This window comes from Cetorhinus maximus, chromosome 15, assembly GCF_964194155.1.
Source record: "Cetorhinus maximus chromosome 15, sCetMax3.hap1.1, whole genome shotgun sequence".
NCBI lineage: Eukaryota > Metazoa > Chordata > Chondrichthyes > Lamniformes > Cetorhinidae > Cetorhinus > Cetorhinus maximus.
Genome location: NC_135893.1, coordinates 11,469,704 through 11,496,061, shown reverse-complemented (window position 1 = coordinate 11,496,061; position 26,358 = coordinate 11,469,704). Strand labels below are relative to the sequence as shown.

The following is a 26,358-nucleotide window of genomic DNA, read 5'->3' as shown; positions in this document are numbered from 1 at the left end:
GTGGCTGATAATGCTTCTTTTTCAGTGGTTGCATACCTCTTCTGTGTTCATGAGAGACCTTGAGGTATAATAAACCAGTCTTCTTTGTCAGTCTTTTTGAACTCAAAACAGCACTGCGCTCAGGTCTGTGGAAGATGCATCTGCTGCTACAATTGTTGGCAACTCTGGATCATAGTGTGCTAGAATTTCTGGTGAAATTTTGATCTTGTTGAAAACATTTTGTTGGTCCACATTCCAGCGCCACTGTTGACCTGATCTCAATAGCTTGTTCATTTCTGCCAAGTTTGGTTGGAACTGGCCTACTTGGTTGACCATCCCAAGGAATCTTTGTAATTCTGTGATGTTTCTAGCCTGTGGGAATTCTCTCTAATGACTCTGGATTTCTGCAGGTTGGTAGTAATTCCCGAAGCTTGCACAATGTGCCCTAAGACTTTTATCATAGGCATTGCAAATTCACATTTTTCGCTTAATGTCAAACATGCTTTTTGTAGAACTTTGAGGACTGCTCTCACTCACTGGTCATGTTCTTCTCTCAATGAACTGTGTAAAAGAATGTCATCCATGTGGCATATTACACCTTCCATGCCTTCCAGGGTCTGAAACATTGGGCAGAATTTTGCTGCTGGCGAGCAGGGGGCGGGGCCGGCTCGCCGATGTGTAAAATGATGCGGGATGACGTTGGAGGGAACCCCCAATGTCATCCTGCCCCATTTAAATTTTCAGGAAGGCGGGCCCACAGCAAAATCAGCTGTGGGCCCGCCAACCTGTCAGTGGTCAATTGAGGCCATTGACAGGATCAATTATACAATTAAAGGACCTGCCCGTCCAACCTTAAGGTTGGCGGGCAGGCCAGGAGTCCCAGCGGGCAAAAGAAAAATCATGAAACCTCATCCACCAGCGGGATGAGGTTTCATGTAGGGTTTAAAAAAGGTTAATAAACTTTTAATGTAAATTATGAACATGTCCCAACATTGTCTCATGCATGCATAACGCTTCCCACTGGACGTCACGCTGGGCAGGCCTTAATTGACCAGCCCACGTAAAATGGCGGCAGGTCCCGCTTCTCCGGCGGGGATCAGCTCCCCGTCCGCCAGAGATTGGGTCGGGCCCGCCCAACACGCAGAAAATTCTGCCCATTGTCCTTTGGAATATCTCAGGTGCAGAAGCAATTCCGAATGGTAACCTGTTAAAACAATAATGACCGATAAAAGTAGGTGATAAAAGTAGTTAACAATCAGGATTCTTTGTCCAAAGGCGACTGCCAAAAGCTGTTGTTCACGTCCAATGTTGTGGAGAGGGTGCTTTCTTGTGAGGCTTTCATCCACGGATGCCATGGGGTGGATCTTGCGACCTACTGACTTGTTTAATTGAGTCAAGTCCACGCGGATTCTAACTGAACCATTATGCTTTGGTACTGTGACCATTCCAGAACACCACTTTGTTGGTATGATTACTGGAGAGATGATCCCTTGTTGTAACATGTTCAATCTTAATCGACTTTGTCTAAGGGTGGGTGAGGGACCTTCCTTGCTGTGAAGAGATATTTACTGAAACGCCTGGATAGAGTGGACGTGGGGAAGATGTTTCCATTAGTAGGAGAGACTAGGACCCGAGGGCACAGCCTCAGAGTAAAGGGAAGTCCTTTTAGAACAGAGATGAGGAGAAACTTCTTTAGCCAGAGAGTGGTGAATCCATGGAATTCATTGCCACAGAAGGCTGTGGAGGCCAGGTCATTGAGTGTATTTAAGACCGAGATAGATAGTTCTTGATTGGTAAGGGGATCAAAGGTTACGGGGAGAAGGCGGGAGAATGGGGTTGAGAAACTTATCAGCCATGATTGAATGGCAGAGCAGACGCGATGGGCCAAATGGCCTAATTTCTGCTCCTATGTCTTATGGTCTTATATAGGCTTAGCATCCACCTTTAGAGTTACATGGTATACTGTCTTCAGCTTTCCCAAACCTGAAAATAGAGATGAAAAATCATTTCTGAATACATTACTGAAGTGATCAGCAATTTCATCAACCTTGTAACTCAGCCTCAACTGCAAGCATGCTTTCCTGCTCAGTAATGATGACTCCTGGTTCTGCAGAACATACAGGGGTTCAATAATTTCTTTATCCTTGTATCTTAATCTCGCCAAGTGTTGGCCTATTACTTTCCGTGTAGTTCTTCCTGGACCTTGCAACTGGATGGAGGGCAGCTGTAGCGTGATAGTTCTGTGTCACTTTATTTCAACGGGTAATACCAAAACATCTGCACCAGTAACTAGCTTGAATTCTGTGGGGATGACCAGCAATTTCCAATTTCATGCTCCAGTAATTACTTTCTATTTTGCTAACTTTTCCTAGGAAGGTTATTTGTTTTTCCTATAGCTCTTCCACTTCTGGAATATGATTCTTTCTTGTTATTTTCTCTTTCTTCCTGTGAGCTACTTGGATTTTAGATCGGCAGGCATTTTAAAGTGTCCTAACTTTCCACGGTTGTGCTACTCTGCTCCCCCTGCTGGGCATTCTTCCCGCTTGTGCAGGGTTTTCACGCCATGCCGACAGCATCTCAAGATGGCGGCTGGTGCATTTTTTCCTGATTTTGCATGCTTTTGCTTCACTGAGCTTTTTTTTGTCCGACATAGCGAATGGCTTCACTCGTTTTTTTTCCCCCAAGGGACGTCACTTTCCCCATGTGCAACTGCTCTGTTTTGCTTCCTAAGCTGGATCCGTCAAGCTATTTGCACTGCCTTTGAGAGAGTGAAATCTTCCCTCATTTGCAAGAGATCTGACAGGGTTTCACCTAAGACCCCAAGTACTATATGATCAATGTTAATTAATCTCTGAGGATCCCATAGTCACAATTCGCCATGATTCGGTACAGGTCACTTATAAATGAATCCATGCATTCACCCAGTTTTTTGTTTCCTCTTATTAAATTTTGCTCGTTCGATGATCAAATTTTTCTGAACACTGAAGTTCATGTCAAATGCCTGGAGGACTTCATCACGTGAGCTTGATGCCTCATCAACTCCTAGTTCGTAGTCTGCAATAGCCCCTACTGTATAAAGAACTGACCTGATCCTTTTTATGCAAACCTGAAGCTGTCCTGTATCTGGAGAATCTTTTCTTCCAATTGTCCCAGTGTTGAGCCTATTGTGAGCCTTTAGCACTTCAGAAAGGTTCTAGGGGTGGCAATGTATATTAGGACATGCTTGTCCTAAGCTCTGGATCTTTTTCTGCTTCAGTAGTATGGCTTGTAGATTGTGATCTGTACTCACTGCTGTCTGGACTCCGGGTCTGTGTGTCTGCTCGCATCTGCAGCACTCACAATGCTCCATTCTCAGGTCAGTCTTCAATCTTTTCTCTTCTTGTCCTTTTTCCAAGTGTTTATAGGTCTTTCAGGTGTGCAGTCTTCTCTTGGACTTTTTCTGGGTCTTTACACTCTGTCTGCTGTCACCATGTTTTATCTTGGGTTTGGGGTCTAGATGGGGTTTCTTTAGGGATTGCCTGTTATGCTAAGAATGCTACAATAGACTGTTAAAACCATTCTTATTTATTTACAGTTCTATGTACATCTCAGTAACTCTACACAAGGTTGTACTAGTGCTTCCCTCCAGATCTCGGTCACTTAATCATAAGACACTGCATCATAGTTACATCAGTATCAGGTGCTCCTGATCTTAACCCTTTAGTCTACAGGTGTCTGACTTCAATTTTCTGATTAATACACATCTGACGCTTCATTCTTCATATTCATTGAGTCTTTTTTCTTTAACCCAACTTTCAATGTAAAAGTGTAAGGCTATACTTTGACTGTTATGTCATCATTTCTATAAAAAATATTCTTTGAAATAAAATTAAAATATTCTATGTTGATTTTTGATTGTTAATATAGGAATTGTTTCTTATCTTTAGCTGTTAAAATATCTTCTGAACCACTTTAAGGTTTTTTTTTAACTCACCAAATGTAAAATTTTGTAATGTGTTTTACAGTTTTATGGCATAATATCAATTGCTAAGACAAGTTTTGAGTAAGTCTGCATCATATTCATTAGCATGTTAATAAGTGTGATTTTTATTGAGTGCTGCAATGACACAAAGGGTTCTTTGTACAATACTTGTCATAATATTTAGTGGTAGCTGTTAACATAAGCTCATAAGACATAGGAGCAGAAGTAGGCCATTTGGCCCATCGAGTCTGCTCCGCCATTCAATGAGATCATGGCTGATCTGATAATCCTCAACTCTGCTTTCCTGCCTTTTCCCCCATACCCCTTGATTCCTTTACTGTCTACCTCAGCCTTGAATATACTTAACGACCCAGCCTCTACAGCACTCTGCAGTAAAGAAATCCACAGACTGTCTACCCTCTGAGAGAAGAAATTCCTCATATTTCATTTGTGTGTGGCCCTTGACAGTTCACCAAAACCCGTTAAAAGGCCCTCCTGTCCAAATTATTGCCCGATCCTGCTTTAATTCCAAAAGTGAACATCTATGTTCTGCCACTTTGACATATCTTTTTTGTCACATCAACCATTCCTGCAACTGCTCTGAGTGAGATATCCAATTTTAGTATCAATTAGTAAACAATTTCAGATTGTGCTATAGGCCTCCATATGCACTGAGAATTAGTTTGAAACTGCCCATTTCTCGTAGGGTCATTACATCCAATAGCAGAAGACTTACATCACTCAATCGGAGACCCAAACCCAGAGGTAATAGGATCCAATGCACCATTCACATCAACTACAACCTAGTCCCTTTCCCCATAATAAATCAATCACTGTACTCTTTAACCTTGATAAAAATCTGCTTTTGTACAAACCACATAACGAGAATTTAACTCTTTTTACCTTCCTCTCTGCTCTTGCACGTGGTTTCAATGATGGCAATGAAAACAACCAAACTTGTTCTTTTCCTATTTTCAGCCTGACCATTGTTCTTTATGGAACTGTTGTAATTATCCAAAACATTCATAGGTTATGTAAATGTGGAATATGCTACATTAATATAGGCTTTTTTTATTCATTCACAGGGTATGGACGTCGCTGGCTAGGCCAGCGATTATTGCTCATCCCTAGTTGCCCCTAAGAAGGTGGTGGTAAGCTGTCTTTTTGAACCGCAGCGGTCCAGGTGGTGTAGGTACACCCACAGTGCTGTTAGGGAGGGAGTTCCAGGATTTTGACCCAGCGACAGTGAAGGAATGGCGATATATTTCCAAGTCAGGATGGTGTATGGCTTGGAGGGGAACTTGCAGGTGGTTGTGATGTTCCCATGCATTTGCTGACCTTGTCCTTCTAGGCGGTAGAGGTTGTGGGTTTGGAAGGTGCTGTCAAAGGAGCCTTGGTGAGTTGCCGCAGTGCACCTTGTAGTTGGTATACACTGCTACCACAATGCATTGGTGGTGGAGGGAGTGAATGTTTAAGGTGGTGGGCGGGGTGCTAATGAAGTGGGCTGTTTTGTCCTGGATGGTGTTGAGTTTCTTAAGTGTTGTTGGAGCTGTACTCATCCAAGCAAGTGGGGAGTATTCCATCACACTCCTAACTTGTGACTTGTAGATGGTGGACAGGCTTTGGGGAATCAGGAGGTGAGTTACTCTCCGGAGAATTCTTAGCTTCTGACCTCCTCTTTTGGCCACAATATTTATATGGCTGGTCCAGTTCAGTTTCTGGTCAGTGGTAATCCCCGGGATGTTGATAGAATAGAATAACATGTGTTAATGAATAATATGTTTATATGTGAGTTCTGTTGAAGGGTCATGAGGACTCGAAACGTCAACTCTTTTCTTCTCCGCCAATGCTGCCAGACCTGCTGAGTTTTTCCAGGTAATTCTGTTTTTGTTTTGGATTTCCAGCATCCGCAGTAGTTTTTTGTTTTTATTAATATGTTTATACATATGTTCCCATAGAATAATGTGTTTATACAATAACACAAGAGGCTTTGGTGAAAGATACTCACGTATTAGCACCATTTTATTACACAAAACAGTTGCCCTGATGTATTTAATGTCCCAATTTCAGGTGTCAATCTAAGTCATATCAGTATTTATAGGCTCATGGAAATTCATTTCAGAAAAGGAGGATGATTTTTATTTTTTAAGATATCACTATTACTACACAACAGCACCACAATCTGAGAGTGTAAGTTACTTGGTAACAAGCAAGCTGTACACGTATCAGTCTGCCCCCTCTGATCCTGCAACAGCATTACAGGGTTGGGGCTGAATCAATGCATTGTTTTTCCTGCACCCTCACAATGCCAACACCAAAGCAATGCAGCAGGGTCTCACGCTGTCACTTACTAACATTGGCTTGCCATTTTATAGATAGAAAAAAATATATTTAAGGAGAGCAAGAGAGACTGAGTGAGCAAACGAGAGAGTGAATTCCATGACTGCAGTGAGCCAAAGACTCCCAATGGTTTTTGTACAATTTAGTCTCTGTTTTGTTTGTCTGAAATTTCACCTTTAAACCTCCTGAATCATTAGAGTTAACTTCCTACTCCATTCTGTAGCCTAACTTCAGTGTACTGGCATGCTTACACATTGAAAATTAGCTAATGCATATTCATTCAGCATCAATAGAATGCCACGATTGTGACCAGTGCACTGAAATATAATGAGCACTGAATTGAAAATGGAATTCAGCCTACAATTAAACAGCAGCAACAAACTCAGAGATGTTCTTCACTCTACATATTTCGGTGGCTACTTTAATTTTTTTTCCCCAAATTAATTTTCAGATTATAGGCATTGCTGGCAAGGTTGGCATTTACTGACCAGACCTAGAGGGGTTTAACATGGGACCAGGAGAATGGAAAGAAACCACCTGTACTTTGTACACAAGATAAGGCACTGATTCTGAATTTACAGAGCAATGTCCTGAAGAGCTGACAGGATCATGCTGGATTAGTCTAACTGTGGTTTCCAATGATACTTATTTACTAATTGAAGTTATTCCTTTTCTCCCCTTTTCCTTTTTATTAGAATTCCTCCTCAGCAACCAGACAGACTAGAACTGATTCCCACCCATCTTCTGTGCCTCTGCCTCACAAGTAGATTATCAGTGACAAAACCAGAAAATGCTGGAAAAACTCAGCAGCTCTAGCAGCATCTGTGGAGAGAGAAACAGAGTTAACATTTCGTGTCTGTATGACCCTTCTTCAGAGCTGAAGACAAGTGGAAATGTGATGAAATTCATACTGTTTAAGGGGGATGGAGCAGGTGAAGCTGGATAGAAGGGAACCCCCCTGTTTAAGAAGGGAGTGAGGCAAAAGACGGGAAATTACAGGCCGATTAGCCTGACCTCGGTCATTGGTAAGATTTTAGAGTCCATTATTAAGGATGAGATTTCAGAATACTTGGAAGTGCATGGCAAAATAAGGAAAAGTCAGCATGGTTTCATCAAGGGGAGGTCATGCCTGACAAATCTGTTAGAATTCTTTGAGGAGGTAACGAGTAGGTTAGACAAAGGAGAGCCAATGGACGTTATCTACTTGGACTACCAGAAGGCCTTTGACAAGGTGCCGCACAGGAGGCTGCTCAGTAAGATAAGAGCCCATGGTGTTACAGGCAAGGTACTAGCATGGATAGAAGATTGGCTGTCTGGCAGGAGGCAGAGAGTGGGGATAAGGGAGTCCTTCTCAGGATGGCGGCCGGTGACTAGTGGAGTTCCGCAGAGGTCAGTGTTGGGACCACAACTTTTCACTGTATACATTAATGATCTAGATGAAGGAACTGAGGGCATCCTGGCTAAGTTTGCAAATGATACAAAGATAGGTGGAGGGACAGGTAGTATTGAGGAGGCAGGGAGGCTGCAGAAGGATTTGGACAAGTTAAGAGAATGGGCAAAGAAGTGGCAGATGGAATACGTGGGCAAATGTGAGGTCATTCACTTTGGTAGGAAGAATAGAGGCATAGACTATTTTCTAAATGGGGAGAGAATTCAGAAATCTGGAGTGCAAAGGGACTTGGGAGTCCTAGTCCAGGATTCTCTTAAGGTTAACTTGCAGGTTGAGTCGGTAGTTAGGAAGGCAAATGCAATGTTGGCATTTATTTCGAGAGGACTAGAATATAAAAGCAGGGATGTGCTGCTGAAGCTTTATAAGGCTCTGGTCAGAGCACATTTAGAATATTGTGAGCAATTTTGGGCCCCGTATCTCAGGAAGGATGTTCTGGCCCTGGAGAGGGTCCAAAGGAGGTTCACGAGAACGATCCCAGGAATGAAAGGCTTAACATATGAGGAACGTTTAAGGACTCTGGGTCTATACTCGATGGAGTTTAGAAGGATATGGGGGGATCTGATTGAAACTTACAGAATACTGAAAGGCCTGGATAGAGTGGACATGGGAAGATGTTTTCATTAGTAGGAGAGACTAGGACCCGAGGGCACAGCCTCAGAGTAAAGGGAAGACCTTTTAGATCAGAGATGAGGAGAAACTTCTTTAGCCAGAGAGTGGTGAATCTATGGAATTCATTGCCACAGAAGGCTGTGGACGCCAGGTCATTGAGTGTATTTAAGACCGAGATAGATAGGTTCTTGATTGGTAAGGGGATCAAAGGTTATGGGGAGAAGGTGGGAGAATGAGGTTGAGAAACTTATCAGCCATGATTGAATGGCGGAGCAGACTCGATGGGCCGAATGGCCTAATTTCTGCTCCTATGTCTTATGGTCTAAGGCCAGCGATAGGTGGGGACAAAGGAGAGATTGACAGGGTTGTCATCAACTAAAGGACAAAGGGAGTGTTAATGGTACTGATAAGGGCAAAAGAAAAGGTGCTGATAGTGGTGTAAAGGTAAGAAAGCAGAATGTGATAATAGCAGAATAAGCGTATTGTGTGAAAGAACAATTTTGGGGATGGGGTGGAGGGAGGGGGCGGTGGTGGGAAAAAAAAGGTTAGCAAAACAGATAAAACCATGGATAAAATGAATTTTTAAAAATAAAAATAAGTGGATTAAAAATAAAAATGAATGTAGAAAAAAGGGGATGAAAAGGAAATCATCGGTGACACAGACTTTGGTCACACTTGCTGGCTTACTTTCCTTCCAAGGCATTTTAAAACTTTCAAAACCAGGAGGAGCGTTGGTAGATAAAAGCAAAAAGATAAAAGCACTGAAGAAGGGTCATATAGGTTCGAAATGTCAACTCTGTTTCTCTCTCTACAGATGCTTTTAGACCTGATGAGTTTTTCCAGCATTTTCTGTTTTTTTTTCAGAAGTGTTAGTAGGTCCACTGCAGCAGCTTGGTTCAGTTAGTGACACTCATGTCTCTGATAGAGAAGACTGGGTTCAAAACCCACATGGAGGACTGGAACGCAGTATCTATGCTGACACATCATCTGTGCAGTACTCAAAGACCGATGCTGTTCTTACACAAGACATTCTCCGCCGATGCTGCCAGACCTGCTGAGTTTTTCCAGGTATTTCTGTTTCTGTTTTGACATTAAATCGAGAACTTGAGTGCTTGTTCTGGCAGTCGGGTGAATTTTAAAGATCCCATTGTTTGAAGAAGAGCAAAGAGTTCTCCAACTGCCCTGACAAAAACTTATCACTAAACCAGCACCACGACAAATAGATCAGCCAGTCATTCATCTCATTTCAATTTTTAACACAATGCTATACACTAAATGGCTCCTGTTTGCTTATGAATCAACACTTCCTATGCAAATTAAATGTGTTGACATCTTTCTGAGAGATACGATAAGGGTACAATGTAAATACAAATTCTTCCTTACAATACCCCTCATTACCTCAATCTATCCATTTGATAGGAACACTAACAATGGAAGGAGAGCAAATCACTTTACCATGCTGCAGCTGCTGCTTATAACAAAACTTCATTTTAAAATTATCTGACCGCCTTGCCTCCTGGTGCAAGGTCAAAGCTAGGAGCTGTTGAAAACTGTGGTTCTCAGCACAGAAATAAAATAAAATAAAATCTCAATGCAATCTGCATGACTATACAATACCCCTCGTTTTGCATCCTTTTCTATAAACCTAAGCTCTTGTACTCGACGGGAATGACTATCTGGAAGTACTGCATTTAGCAGAAAGGCAGTTATTTCAACCCAGGCATTCTCACCTAATTTATGGGATCTCTTATCGCTCCATTTTCCCCACATACATGCCATCTGTAAGCATTGTACACTGATAGTCAGCATTCAAGGGGTCAGCACCAGCTTGTCTGCATTTGCCAAGACAAATCAGCGCCAACAAAGCTCTGGATGCCCTGGTAATTTATAAACTAAGATTTATCAAGACTCACCTCATTCTGCCTGTTGCAGTGCCTGGTACTAATGATGACTCCAGCCTCTTCTATCATTTTCAATATTGTCCCTCCATGGACATTGCCTGCGACGTTGGCATCATCAGGTCGCATGATCCTGCGATTGTTAAAAAAAAATTGAAGTGTCAAACCTCTCGAGACATGAACAGCTAAAGAATAGTCAGAACTTATAAAAAATTTAAACATTAACAAAATATGCTGGAAATATAATGTAGGCCAGGGCCCCAAACATGCATCAAATGTGAGGCCATAATTAACATGTATTACTTCTAACCCAGTAGATTGCAGTCACTGCTCGTGGTGTAATCTTTGCTACACTAGGGAGACCAATAAATTTCATCACATTTGTACTTCTCTTTAGCTCTGAAGAACAGTCATACAGACTCGAAACGTTAGCATCTGTAGAGAGAGAAACAGAGTTGTCAGACCTGCTGAGTTTTTCCAGCATTTTCTGTTTTTATGCCGATCAGGTAAGTCTCTCATTTTCTGGTGCAAAATTACTCAGGCCCCCAATTGCTAAATGTGATGACACAAAGATAGGCAGGAAAGTAAGTTGTGAAGAGGATATAAGGAGTCTGCAAAGGGAGAGATAGGTTAAGTGAGCAGGCAAAAATTTGGCAGATGGAGTAAAACGTGGGAAAATGTGAACTTGTCCACTTTGGCAGGAAGAATAAAAATGCTGCATATTATTTAACTGGCAAGAGATTGTAGAACTCAGTGGTACAGAGGGATCGTGGTGTCCTGGTACATGAATCACAAAGTACAGGTGCAGCAAGTGATTAGGAAGGCAAATGGAATGTTGTCATTTATTGCAAGATAAATGGAATATAAAAGTAGGGATGTTTTGCCACAGTTGTACAGGGTGTTGGTGAGACTACATCTGGAGTACTGTGTATGGTTTTGGTCTCCTTACCTTAAAAGACATAAATGCATTAGAAGCAGTTCGGAGAAGGTTCACTCGACTGATAACTGAGATCGGGAGGTTATATAGGTTGGGCAGGCTGGGCCTGTATCCATTGGAATTTAGGAGAATGAGAGGTGATCTTATAGATACATTTAAGACCCTGAGGGGACTTGACAGGGTGGAAGCTGAAAGGGTGTTTCCCCTTATTGGGGAGACCAGAACTAGGGGACACAGTTTAAAAATAAGGTGTCTCCCATTTAAGGCAGATATGAGAAGAATTTTTTCTCTCAGAGGTTCGTGAATCTTTGGAACTCTTTCCCAGGCAGCAGTGGGGGCAGAGTCATTGAATATTTTTAAGGCAGAGGTAGATAGAGCCTCGATGGACAAGGGAGTCAAAGGATATCAGAGATAGGCAGAACGTGGGAGTTGAGGCCAAAATCAGATCACCCATTTAAATGGCGGAGCAGGCTCAGGGGGCTGTATGGCCTACTCCTAATTTGTATGCCCGTATGCATGTTCATAATTCCAGTTGGCTTTTTATTCAAGAGTCATGCTCGGGGATGTTGTAACATTCTACACCACAGACATGAGACTGCATGTGTAATTCCCCACACAGAGAGCTTTTAATTTCTACATTGCCATTTGGCCCATCATGCCGGCTCTTTGGAAAATCTACCCAATTAATTCCACTCCCTTGCTCTTTCGCCGCAGTCCTGCAATTTCTTCCTTCATTATGAGAGAAAACAAAATAGGATCAATGATTCTATTAAGTAGTCATATTTTAAATGGGTTATTTCACTTGTTACATGGAGGTTGGAAAGCCAGAAAAGCAGAGGAACAGCAGTGCATCTAAATTTGACCAATATCCCACAGCTGGTCAGGTCATGGATGGACGCCCAGAGAGAGAGAACCAGAAAGACTGCTGAGAGCTGTAAGCAGGGGGAAGGGGCTACACATAGCCCATTGGCTGCATTGTGTGCAATCCTTTTGATAGGCCTGATTTGAGAAGGTCTTGTGGTACAGTGAGTAGCATCCCTGTCTCTGAGCTAGAGTTTCCAGGTTCGAGTCCCACTCCAGGACTCGCGTTCATAATGCGACCAAACAGGTTGCGTATAAACTTATAAACCCTTCCAACATATGGAAATGGCAGGCGATATGAATGGGAGAGATTCCTGGTCAGCCACATGATGGAAAGAAATTGGAGCCTCCAACATCACTATCCATAGCTCCAAGATACAACATGAATGTAAAAATGCATGTTGCCACAGCAACTTGGACTCCTTGGGGAGCTGTTTGGCTCAGTTGGCTGGATGGCTAGCATGGATCAGATTGGTGCCAACAGCACAGGGTTCAATCCCGGTTACAGCTGGGGTAGATTTGGGGCTTGCCTCCTTGCCCAACCCATGGTGGAGATCATGGTGCTGTGGGTTGAACCTGACTTTCGGCAAAGCACACAAGAAGAAAAAGAAGACGACAACTTAATTTCTCAGCCCCTTGTCTGTTACCCAACCATTCCATTACAACCCATCTACAGCAATGACATTTGGAACCTTCAGTGGTTTGCAGCATTGCTGAAAGTGGGAGTCAAGAAAAAGGTCAACTGAGATGTAGACCTGAGAAAAAATTAAATCAGAAAACAAGGAATTTACAAAGCAGCATTTCAACTGAAATCATTTGATCTTTTCTGTGCTTCTACCATCAGTGATCAAATACACCAGAAGTGCAAAGCCACTTCCTGTGGCAAACTTATACCTCTCACTCCGAAAGAAATCTGTTTCTTCAAAATCCTTGTGAAAGGAAAACAAAATTACATTTCATGTCCTCAGGTCATCCCAAAGCACTTTACCAACCAATTAAGTATTTTTGAAGTGCAGTCACTACTGCAATGTAGAAAACACAACAGACGATTTTCACACAGCAAGCTCCCACAAACAGCAATGTGATAAATGATTGGATAATCCATTTTATTGATGTTGATTAAGGGACAAATATTGGTCAGGACATTGGGAATAAGCTCCCCCTGCTCTTCTTTAAAATAGTGTTCATTCTAATAATCGTAGGTTGAGGAAAGAATGAGTGTGAAGCCAGCCTATACCTTAAGACAGGTTTAGTTCCAAGCTGCAGAGTAAAGACAGAGACTCTTCCAATTCCCCCCAACATCCAGTGTGAACACCTTTTTATACTCTTGTAATGAAGCCCTAATACTTCCCCAATTTGGGATAGTTGCTCTCAATTACCAACTTAAAGCACATACTCTATTGCATCACAATTGCAACATTAAAAGATTACCTTCCTTTTATAACAAGTGCATTTTCTTTTCAGACAAAAAAAACTGAAGACAGAGAAATAAGTCACACATTTTGAAAACTCACATCCTGAGTTGTCCCTCTTCTAATACCCACAATAATTTTTCATTACAAGCGTCCCTTTTGGTTAAACAATCTGACAACTGATGGCTTGTATCAACCCATTGGAGCTTAGAGATCTCTTTTTCCTCCGCCATTTGTTTTAGACTTGCAATATCAATTCATAATCTTTTTTCACTCGCACTCTTTGTGGAGTGTATGTTATCCCAAAGGATACTCTTTTGGGACATTTCCTTCATCATTTCTCCCATGTAGTATTTCCCCTAACATTTTAGATAAAAAGAATAGCATGTCAACCGCCTATACTGGTGCGGGAGTCTCTGCAGCCAGGGTGCTCTTTACTATCCATCTTATTTTCTTGGCTTCATAAGCCAAGGGAGAATACTTTCTATTTTCACTCACAAGGAATAATATAAACCTGTTGCACTTGAAAACCCATCAACAAGGCTTGTGTGAGAGGTGCCATTGAAGACAATCGAATATGTATTCTTAAGGTCACCCAAAAAGGTGGAAACTTCAGCACACATTTCTCCATCTTTAAATTTTTTAATGTTTTGTTCACTGTAAGATGTCCTGGACCTTGAGATGTTTCATTATAGTCCTCAGTTCAAGAACATCAAATCTTGCATCTGGCTTTGTCTGTGTGCCCAGCCAGGTTAATTGTCCAATCAGACTTTGCAGCTGCTCTGTCTCCTCTTTGAAAGCGCCTGCATCTTTTTGTGAGGACCTAGCCCAACTGACTGCGATAGGACTAACACTTCTTAAATACAATTGCTGATGTCAAGTAACCGCAGACCCATACTGTTTTATTTCTAATCCAATATATTTAAATGCCGCATTAGCCTGACTCACACCCATTAAGTCTGTTTTAATTCTGTCAATAACTTTGTTTTAAAATTTACTAGTGCCACCCCATAGGAAGTCATCAACTTGCATCATGAAGATGCCACAAGTTTCCCACCATGGTACCAGTAAAACATGGCAAGATCTGCCAGTTAGAGAGAATCCAACTTTAACAACACTGATCGAACTGATTAAAATAGAGGTAAAGATTTACAAATATTGGCCAGATTAATGGGGTAGTAATGAAAGTATCATTATAAATTAACTAGGTAGATATTTTCTTTAGCTGCCATTCATTTTAAATTTACCTTAATTTACTGCAATAAGTGGACATTTCTTTCAAGCATTTTTTCCCATAGTGGCATTTAGACCCATTAGCCTTTCTCCAAATTCATGCTAGTAATCACTGCTAACAGGGAAACTAGGCGTAGCAGCAGACAATGTGCACCCATTGATGGGCAAATTAAAACGTCGTTTTACCCGCCCACTACCGCATTTAGTGCAAAGCTGGGATGATTCTGCCCACAGACTCTTCCAATTCCCCCCAACACCTAGTGAGAACAATTCTTTATACTCTTATAATGAAACTCTAATACTTCCCCATTTGGGGACAGCCACTCTTGGTTACCAATTTGAAGCATGTACTCTATTGTAGCACAATTCCAACATTAACAAATAGTACCTTCAGATCTTTTACTTTGCAATAATCTTGCGGGTTACTTAGAAGACTCAGTTGCTCTTTACTTTGCTGACAGTACACTCTAGGCTTTAAAATGTTGAACCAACAGAGATTAGAATACTGGCAATGGTTAGGTATGGCCTCAAGTTCCCATTCTTATCCCAAAACATTAATGGTCAGAGTTCATTTGGGATATCTCCAATTGCTGCTGCCTACAACATGAACAAATGCTTTCCATTGTTTTTTTCACAAAAAAAAAAGCCAAAATAAAAACAGCCACCACCTACTTTTTAAATATAAAAACAAAAAACTGCGGATGCTGGAAATCCAAAACAAAAACAGAATTACCTGGAAAAACTCAGCAGGTCTAGCAGCATCGGCGGAGAAGAAAAAAGTTGACATTTCATGTCCTCATGACCCTTCAACAGAACTCGAACTTCTATTGAGGACTCGAAACGTCAACTTTTTTCTTCTCCGCCGATGCTGACGTTTCGAGTCCTCAATAGAAGTTCGAGTTCTGTTGAAGGGTCATGAGGACTTGAAATGTCAACTTTTTTCTTCTCCGCCGATGCTGCTAGACCTGCTGAGTTTTTCCAGGTAATTCTGTTTTTGTTGTTGACCTACTTTTTAAATGTTGTTTTAAAACTGTCCTATCTTTTGTTAAAACAGATGCCAAGTGGCTACACCCATTTGAAACAACTCTACAACAGACAAATTTCACTATTATATAATCCAATCTGAAGTGGAGGATGTGAGACTGGGATGACCAGACTAAGCGTGGCATCTTCACAAACCTAAATATTGATCAATGAAGTAAAGAAAGGCATGCTGCAGCAAAGAACAGAAAGAAGCTATCCAGTCTATCATGCCTGTGCAGGCTCTTTGTAAGAGTTTTCCAATTAGTCCCACTCCCTTGTGCTCCTCATTGCTGCAAAGTTTTCATTATCAAGTGTATATTCTTTTCCCTTTTGAAAGTAGATCTTATTGAATCTGTTTCCACCACCCTTTCAGGGAGTACGTTGCAGATCATGACAACCAATTGTTTTAAGAAGCAACTCTTCAATTATGCTTTGGGTTGGGGTTGGCAGAGGGTGGGGGGTGGTGTAGGATATCAGCAGATTGATCATTTGACTCAACTGGACCTAGGCAAAAAGTTAGATGTCATTCCAGAAGTTCAAAACTTTGATTTATTTTTATAACAATGTTGAAACTGATACTACGCTGAGCATAAACTGGCCTCAGTGAGCGGGAGTCAATCACACCAGTAGCTCAAGTGATTGGAGCACAGCGATCGAGACCCACAAATTTCTCCAAACGCCATTCGAAAATGGAAACTCTTGCCCTTGGTGACTCCTTTTACACGCTACATGCCACCCACTGCCTCCCACCTGAAAAAGCAGAAAAAGACAAGAGCAGCAAAAGACGACAGAGAAGCAAAGCAAAATTAGAGAGCAGGACGTAAACAAATAAAGAGAGATGGAAGTGGAATAGTAGAAACAACACTGACAAGTATGAAATAGAACATAAGAAATAGAAGAATGAGAAGGCCATTCAGCCCATCATGCCTGCTCTGCCATTCAATAAAAGCATGGCTGATCTGACTGTGCCTTTAACACTACTTTCCTGCCTGTCCCCCAAAACCCTTGAATCCCTTGTCAATTAAATATCTGTCCAACTCGACCTTGAACATATTCAATGACCCAGCCTCCATTGTTCACCGGGTGGTGGAGGGGGGAGGATTCCAAAGAGTAACAACCCTCTTGAGAGAAGAAATTCCTCCTCATCTTCATCTTAAATTGGAAACCCCTTATTTTTAAACTGTGTTAGATCTAGATTCCCCCGCACAGAGTGGAAACATCCTCTCAGCATCTACCCTGTCAAGCTCCCTCAGAATCTTATATGTTTCAATAAGATCACCTCTTATTCTTCTAAACTCCAATGAGTATAGGCCCAACCTGCTCAACCTTTCCTCATTAGACAATCCCTTCATCCCAGGAATCAGCCCAGTGAACCTTCTCTGAACTTCTTCCAACTCAAGTATATTAAGTATATAAATCTCCTTAAGTAACTGTACACAGTACTCAGGTGCAGTCTCACCAACGCCCTGTACAGTTGTAACGTCAATGCAATGCCAGAAAAGATCCAATGGAAATACATTAACTCTCACTCAACCATGTTTAAACTTCAATCAAAACACTAGCAACAACAAATAAACCAAACAACATAGTTTCATCTTCTCTAACAGCATCCTTGGGGAACATCAGAAAGTTCACTATTTATAGGTTCTCAGATACTAAAGACCAGGAGCTGGGTACGTATATCTTTGAATTTGAATAGAATTTCAATAATAACATAAGCAAAACTTAGGCAGATTGATTGGGGAAGATTGTGCAACCAAACTTCAGTAGCCAAAGTCCAACACTGAAAAGAAATAATACTGAGAATGGAGGATAAATACTTACTTAAAACCAGACTGAACAGATGGGACCCTAAATTGATCAATATTAATAAAATAATTATTACAGGTATTTATGTAATTATTAACTAACTAATCAAAAGAAAAATCAAAAGTAAAAATGTATCTCCACAAGCCCTGAGAAAAGAACGGATTCACTCACATCAAAGGGACATGTCTCCAGCTGAGCTTATTTGAACTCAAGATCATTAAATTCGAAACTGCATTGGAAACAGTCCAACACATAGGAGAGTAAGGTTTCTGAAGCAAGGATTTGAGAGAGTGGTCACTTGCTGAGAGATAGGCAGCTGCCAGTCATAGAGGAAAGAGTGTTGACTATCCATGGGTGAGGTAAGTGTGGAGGGACAAAATAGAGCAGGAATATCCGAACGCAAATTAGTCATTCCAATCAAATTTGAAGCACTGGTTTTCTTTGCAGAGAATGAGGTTTCTGGTAATGACTATTAAATGGATTCCTAGGGCACCAAAAATGAGATGGTTCCAGGGAAGGAAGTTATCAGTTCATTTAGGTAATGGTAATAAGAAACTAAATGGCTAAAGGGATGGAGACTAATTTTGAATCCAGACCGAGGAAGAATAAAACCAGAAAGAATACAACACTGACCGAGGCACCAAACTCCACAATGACTCACCCGGTCAAGTCAACCCTGCAAAGTCAGCCTCACTAACATCGGGGGCTTGTACCAGAATTGCGACCTGTCCGACAGACTAGTCTAGCAACAGCCTGAGTCATACTCATAAAATCATACTTTTCAGCCAACCTCCCAGACCTATCCATCACCATCCTATATGTCCTGGCCCACAAGAAGGATAGACACACCAGAGGTGATGCAGCACCATAGCACACAGTCATGAGAGAACGTAAGAAATAGGAGGAGTAGGCTATTCGACACCTCAAGCCTGTTCAGTCATTCAGTAAGATCATGGCTGATCTGATTGTGGCCTTAACTACAGTTTCCTGCCAATCTCCATAATCTTTGACTCCCTTGTAGATAAAAAATCAATCTAACTCAGCCTTGAATATATTCAAAGACCCAGCCTCCTTTGCTCTCTGAGGTAGAGAATTCCAAAGATTCCCCAAGAGAAGAAATTCTTCCTCATCTCCTTCTTAAATGGAAAACCCCTTATTTTGAAACTGTGCCCCTTGGTTCTAGTGTGGCCCTAGGAGTCCTCAACATTGACTTTTGAATCTATGAATTATCATGGCATCAAGTCAAACACTGGCAAAGAAATCTCCTGCTGGTTATCACCTACTGTCTTCCCTTAGCTGATGAATCAGTCCTCCTCCACATGAAAACTCACTTGGAAGAAGCACTGAGGGTAACAAGGGCACAGAATGTACTCTGGCTCAGTAGGGTATTAGCTTAAAAGTTCAGCTCAGCATCAATCTAATTCAGTCTAAGATGGTGGCCAGGGAAGGGGCCCAAACCAGTGGCAGGGAATGGAGTTTATACTGCCACCAAAGAAAATGGCATCATCATTTTGGATGGATTTGTTTAATTAATTTATTTTAATTCCTCCAAAGTTTAATCGAGAGAATTGTAGCTCATCCAGGATCGGACGTCAAACAAGCAATTTGACAGTGCAGCGCCAGCGGAATACTCGAGAGGGGTGCTGGTGAACTAGAACTGGGTGTGGGCAACATCCACAGAACCTGATATCATGTCTTCAGATGAATATCACCATGGGGCAGAATGTAGATGAAAAATAAGAGAGGTTCAAGGATCGATTCCAGTGCAGGGTGTGATAAGATCAGCCATTACAGGAAATGATGCAAGTCAAACACAGCCAATAATGGACTCTGATAGCTCACCACAATGTGTATCATTCATCTACTAGTAAATTTAGTCACAGTTTGGGGTCAGCTCAGTTTCCTATGATCCTAATCAATTCACAATCATCACTGATACAACACCTTATAACTTATCAATCTACATGGAATACTACTATCACCAGCTTGGAAATGTTTAATTGCAGATATTGGGTAGGTAAGTGATTCATAAATTTGAAGAGAACAATACATCAACTATATTTCATATTAGTCCCCTCACAGAGGAATGACTTAGAGTGCGCAACAGTAAGGAAAAAAAGGATGTGGCGAAAGTACGTTTCATTTTAAAAGAAAAACAGTAACTTTTAAGTCATGTGATTCAAATCTTCCCCAACACCTTTCCTTTCAGAAAATTCTATTGAACATACAAGCTTCAGTAGCATTTACTGTACCTGATTACCATCGTCATTGGAAGGCGGAGGTGTCACACGTGAGTACAGAACTTAAAAGACTTGTCACAGTAATGTAGGGAGCATCTGCCATGAAGTGCTTCGAACAGTGGCAAGCTGCTGAATATTGTAAGCCTCAGTACTCCAGTCAGAAGCTTTAGTTTAGCTTTCCGTTTGTGCTGCTTTTGATGTCATTATTGACGTTGCAAATTCCACAGAAACCACCCACAATCTACTTGCAAAATTGTACATGGCTTGTGGTTGTTCTTCCTTTAATACACACGTCATGAATCAGGCTGTGACAGAGCATACACCAATTGAATCAGGCTGTTGCAATCTTGTTGTCAAGACAACAGAATTGCATGCAAATTAGAGATCAGTAAAGACAATGGCCATTTCTCCGTCGACTCACAAAAAAAAATTAAAAATATCACTCTACCTCCTTTTCTGAAATGGTAGGCCTCTGTGTCTGAACTGTTACCTGGCCCATTGTGCAAGCTTTCCTGCCTCTAAGCTTGTTTTTCCCATGTTTCAATTGGTCTGATGTATGGTCCTGAGTCAGAATATTGTGAGGAAAGCATGAAAGCCACAAAAATGTTGAAATATTTTGATTCCAAACTCAAAAGTGAGCTTAAAAGCAAAATATTGATGCTGGAAATCTGAAACAAAAACAGAAAATGCTGGAAAAACTCAGCAGGTCTAGCAGCATCTGTGGGGAGAGAAACAGAGCTAACATTTCGAGTCCGTATGACCCTTCTTCAGAATTGAGTTTATCTTCCACCAAAAATAGGTTTCCTTCAGACAAAATGCACAAATTGGAAGATTACAACTGGTTTTCTCCCCTTCTCTCCCGAAAGTGCAGTCTCGTGGTGAAGATTGGTTCCACTGATGGCAGCAGCCCTTTGACCTCACCCAAGTGCCCCTCCTTCAAGTCAATGAGGGACAGCTGGATATATGATTGCAACACAGGGAGAACAAACATAGGAGACTATAAAGTTCAGATAATGAGCTGGTGTGCAACATTACAACAGTAATTACCTTTCAAAAAGTACTTCAATGGCTGTAAAGCACTTAGAGACATCATGAGGTCATGAAAGGTGTGATTTAAATGCAAGTTTTTTTTTGTAAGCATACAGAGGCCTAAACCCCTTCTGAGAAAAGAAGGTAAGTAGAATGATTTTTGGGACTGACACTGTCAATCTTCAGTTACTTGATAGCTCATCGCAAGTCTTTTCAAGTGTTGCTAGGTGTAGTGCCAGCATCACCTGATGAGCAACCCTGAACCTTAATATCTAGCTGATAGTTTCATCCACAGAGTCTAGGTCCATCAGTGGTCCGGTTATATCACAGTTTCTTATTCAGCATGTTATCTAAGTACTATATGGACTCAGAAATGCCAACTGAGACAGCTGGTTGAATGGCTCGGCAACCTGCCCTACGCTGGTCACTTGAGGAGCAATCGGCTACATGTTTCTACCAAGATGAACTCATCCCTGCCACACTTCCTTCGCTATACAGTATATGACTTAGAAATATAACTCCCATTTTACATGGCAGCTCAAGTGAGAGTCAGTACATAGTTCCAGCCACAACATATGGACACTTCTGTCCCTAGCCAACCCTCCCCAGAAATCATTTGGTTGAACTCGTTTGTATGATGGCACCAGTCCAGTCTCAACAAGCTCAGATTTATGCCAGGGTTGAGCATGCTTCCACAATGCAGGGTCCAATGTATAGTGTATTCCCTATATCTAGTGACTCCACAGTAATTAAGATGCATGTTGCATTCCAGACTAACTTCTACCCTAACAGTGGCATGACCATCAATGTCTGGAAACATTGCTGGTTTGACCACTAACAATTCTACCCTGACTGCCATTAAAGAACTTGCCAATATTTTATGACTAAATCTCCAACTAAAGTTGCACCTTTATAAACCCACAAATGTAAAATCTAACAGAAGCTGGACTGTGAACTCCACTATGCAGGCAATGTTTTTTTCTAACTTTTCTTTTTTCTCTTGTCTTCTGCACCTTTCATCTCCTTCATTGCCTCTTTCCTCTTGTGACTCTTGCTGAGAAAGAGAGACATGTCTAAGCTGTTCGTCTTGCACTCATCAGGACACTCGCAAGGACAGCAATATAAGGGGGAAAACAATAATTTACACTGTATGTGAAGAGTGCTGATTGGTTAGCAAGTGGCATTGCCATGAGAATGCATCACTGATGGTGACTGACAGTTAACTGCTAAGCATTGTTTGCAATTTAAACCAGGCAGCTTGACCCTGATTCTTCAGGGCAATGCCTTGACCAATTAGGGTCAAGCTGCCTGGTTTAAATTGCAAACAATGCTTGGCAGTTAACTGTCAGTCACCATCAGTGGTGCATTCTCTATGGCAACGCCATTTGCCAACCAATCAGCACTCTCTTCACATACAGTATAAATTATTTTCCCCCTTATATTGGTATTCTTGTGACTGTCCTGATGAGTGCAAGACAAAAAAGCTTAGACGTGTCTCTTTTATCAGCAATACTGAAGTTCTGTACAAACGACTCTTGTGATTCTGCTTTATTCTGCCCAGTCAGCTATCCAACTGATCAGGCATCAAATATTCAGATACTTCTTTAAATTCAATGTGCTGAGTCCAATTACTGGCAATGATTGGTCATGCTTTTTATTGTTATAAATAATAAAAATCTCCACAAAAAGCAATGAAGTGCTTTCTGAAGACTCAGTATTGATCCAGTCATCATAACCCATGAGTTGCTGCAATTGGTCTCACTTGCCTTGGGCAAGGGAAGGAAAAATTATTCAGGAATACCACGGCCGATCCTGATCCAGCAACTCCTTCTGGAAAGTGCATCTGCATGGTGCACTGGGGAGAACAGGATCAGGCTCAGTTCTGATTCTTCCCTAGTTAAATAGCCTGCTAACAGCAACAGCTTAGTGATGGGACTGTTTGGATAAGACACTGATGAGCTGTTGAAAACCATTAAAATAAACCGTGCAAGAGACAGCATCTTCCCAAGGGCAGGGAGAAAAAGTTGGAAGCTAAAAAACAAATATAAAACCCAAACCTATATGAGGCCAAAGACAATAAACTGATTCCGCCTCCTCTGTCACACCTTTCATATTTTATGGACTGGATTTCATGGGATGGCATGATCCCCACCACCCCCTCTAAAATATCAGTGGGGGGATCCTGCCCAGGGAAAGAACGGCTGCCCCTCAGTTATTTCATGGCTAATTGGCCATTAACAGACTGGAGGTGGGACTTCTGCCCCTTAGGGCCAGAAAGTCCCACCTTAGAGAGCTCAGGCCAATCAGAGGCCAGCAGCTCTCCAGTACCAGCACTGCCACCGGGGGTGGTGACCACTCCTGGTACTGCACACAGGGCTTGAGGAGGTGTGCTGCAACTCTTAAGTTTTGGGGAGTCTCACTGGGTGCCATGCTGGTAGGCCCCAGCGAGGGGGTGGCAGGCAAGATTTTGAGATTCCATGAGGGTAGGAAAACTTGGGGGCAGGGGAACCTGAGGCTGGTAACACCATGGCAGGGCCATCCAATGGGTCCAGGAAACCCAATAAGGAAGAACCCCCTGCCCACCACTAGCCCACGCAAGGAAACCTGCTGGGCTGGGCGCTTGGTGTGGGCCTCTTCCACCACCCGTTGAATCCTGGCAGCAAAATGTGGCCTTTCAGTGTGCATCAATTGCCCACTTAAGGGCCTCAACTGACCCACTGGGGGGGCAGGCAGGCCACATGACACCACCCCTGCCGCTGATAAAATTACGATGGGGGCAGGGGCGCTCCTGTAGGAGGCAGTGAGGCCACCCGCTGGATTTTATGTACCACCCCATATCTGGCCTTCATAGCCGCCAACAGGGGAGCATAAAATCCATGCCCATTTGTATAACTTACACAACTCTAAGGGGAGGCGGCGGCGGCGGCATGGTGGTATTGTCATTGGACTAGTAATCCAGAAATCAGGGTAATGCTCTGGGGACCTGGGTTCAAATCCCACCACAGCAGATAAATTCAATAAAAATCTGGAATTAAAAATTAATAAATCATCATGAAGTGATCATTAAAAATCCTAAAAAAACTAATGTCCCTTTAGGGAAGGAAATCTGCCATCCTTACCTGGTCATCCTTACCAGGCCACAAAGCAATGTGGTTGTCTCTTAAATGCCCTCTGAAGTGGCCTAGCAAGACACCCAGTTGTATCACACTGCTACAAGGTCTTCTAACGGACCACCAGAAACGACACTGGTAGAGTGGGGAATACAGATTGTAGTTGAGTACAATTCTGCTGCTGCTGATGGCTCACAGTGCCTCATGAATGCCCAGTCTTGAGCTGCAAGATCTGTTCAAAATCTATCCCATTTAGCAGGGTTGTAGTGTCACGGAGCGTATCCTCAATGTGAAGGTGATGTGAATCTCCACAAGAACTGTGCGGTGGTCACTCCTACCGATACTATCATGGATAGATGCATTTGCGGCAGGCAGATTGATGAGGATGCAGTCAAGTGTGTTTTTCCCTCTTGTTTGTTCCCTCACACCATCTACAGACCTGTTTAGCAGCCATTTAGGACCAGCCAGCTCAGTCTGAACTGGTACTACTGGCACTCTTGGTGATGGACATTGAAGTCCCCCACCCCAGATATTTTCCGCACTGAGGGTGGAAACAGTGCTTCTTCCAAGTTGTGTTCAACATTATCAAGTAATGACTCATCAGCTATCGACCCTGCAAAGTCCTCTTTACTAACATCTGGGCACATCTGGACGCTGGTGCACACCCCCAAGCAACAGCCTGACATAGTCATATGCACAAAATCATACCTTACAGATAATATCCCAGACACCACCATCACGAGGGAAGGAGTTGCCCTGGGAGTCTGCAACATTGGACTCCATGAAGTTTCATGGCATCAGGTCAAACATGGGCAAGGAAACCTCCTGCTGATTACCACATATCGCACCCCACCCCCTCAGCTGATAAGTCAATGGGAATCAGGGGAAAACTCTCCGCTGGTTGGAATGATACCTAACACGAAAGAAGATGGTTGTGGTTGTTGGAGGTCAATCATCTCCGTTCCAGGACATCACTGCAGCTGCTTCATCAATGACCATCCATCATAAGGTCAGAAGTGGGGATGTTCGCTGATGATTGCACAATGTTCAACACCTTTCGCAACTCCTCAGATACTGAAGCACTCCATCCTAGACTGGGTCTGCGGCAGGTGGTGAGGGAACCATCAAGAGGGAAAAACATACTTGACCTCATCCTCACCAACCTGCCTGCCACAGATGCATCAGTCCGTGACAGTATCAGCAGGAGTGACCACCACACAGTCCTTGTGGAGACGAAGTACCAACTTCACATTGAGGATACCCTCCATCATGTTGTATGGCACTACCGCTGTGCTAAATGGGATAGATTTTGAACGGATCTAGCAACTCAAGACTGGACATCCATGCAGCATAGTGGGCCATCACCAGCAGCAGAATTGTACTCGAACACATTCTGTAATCTTATGGCTCAGCATATCCCCCACTCTACCATTAACATCAAGCCAGGGGATCAACCCTGGTTCAATGAAGAGTGCAGGAGGGCAAGGCAGGAGCAGCACCAGGCATACCTAAAAATGAGGTGTCAACTTGGTGAAGCTACAACTCAGGACTGCTTGCATGCCAAACAGCAAAAGCAGCATGCAATAGATAGAGCTATGGGATCCCACAACCAATAGATCAAGTCTAAGCTCTGCAGTTCTGCCACATCCAGTCAGGAATGGTGGTGAACAATTAAACAACTCGCAGGAGGAGGCTCCACAAATATCCCCATCCTCAATGACGGGGGAGCCCAGCACATCAGTGCAAAAGATAAGGCTGAAGCACTTGCTACAATCTTCAGCCAAAAGTGCCCCATCAGTCTATTCTCAATCATCAGTAAAGTAATGGAAAGGATCATCAACAGTGGTATCGATCGGAACTTGCTTAGCAATAACCTGCTCACTGATGCCCAGTTTGCGTTCCACCAGGGCCACTCAGCTCTTCACCGCATTGCAGCCTTAGTTCAAACATGGGCAAAAGAGCTGAACTCCCAAGGTGAGGTGAGAGTGACTGCCTTTGACATCAAGGCAGCATTTGGCAGAGTGTGCATCAAGGAGCTCTAGCAAGCCTGGAGTCAATGGGAATCAGGGGGAAAACTCTCCACTGGTTGGAGTCATACCTAGCACAAAGGAAGGTGGTTGTGGTTGTTGGAGGTCAGTCATCTCAGCTCCAGGACATCACTACAGGAGTTCCTCAGGGTAGGGTCCTTGGCCCATCCATCTTCAACTGCTTCAATGACCTTCCTTCCATCATAAGGTCAGAAGTGGGGATGTTCGCTGATGATTGCACAATGTTTGGCATCATTCGCAACTCCTCAGATATTGAAGCAGTCCATGTCCAAATGCAGCAAGACCTGGACAATATCCAGGCTTGGGCTGACAAGTGGCAAGTAACATTCGCGCCACACAAGTGGCAGGCAATGACCATCTCCAACAAGAGAGAATCTAACCATCGCCCCTTGATGTTCAATGGCATCACCATCACTAAA

At 42.6% G+C, this 26,358-nt stretch overlaps 1 protein-coding gene across 4 annotated transcripts in view; it reads right to left on the bottom strand.

Moving 5' to 3' along the window:
* Positions 1–19,939, bottom strand: part of acot7 (acyl-CoA thioesterase 7) — a 242,897-nt gene extending 222,958 nt beyond the window's left edge. For 3 of the 4 annotated variants that reach the window (XM_078557882.1, XM_078557883.1, XM_078557880.1), the window contains exons 1-2: positions 19,765–19,924; positions 10,253–10,370 (exon numbers count right to left, since the gene is read on the bottom strand). Coding sequence is in view for 2 of the 4 variants with exons in the window: in XM_078557880.1 (XP_078414006.1) it covers positions 10,253–10,370; positions 19,765–19,781 (135 nt within the window). In the remaining 2 variants the exon portion in view is untranslated. Of the gene's footprint in view, positions 1–10,252; positions 10,371–19,764 lie in introns of all 4 variants that reach the window. The other variant, XM_078557881.1, reaches the window with a different exon arrangement.
* Positions 19,940–26,358: the final 6,419 nt, after the last annotated feature.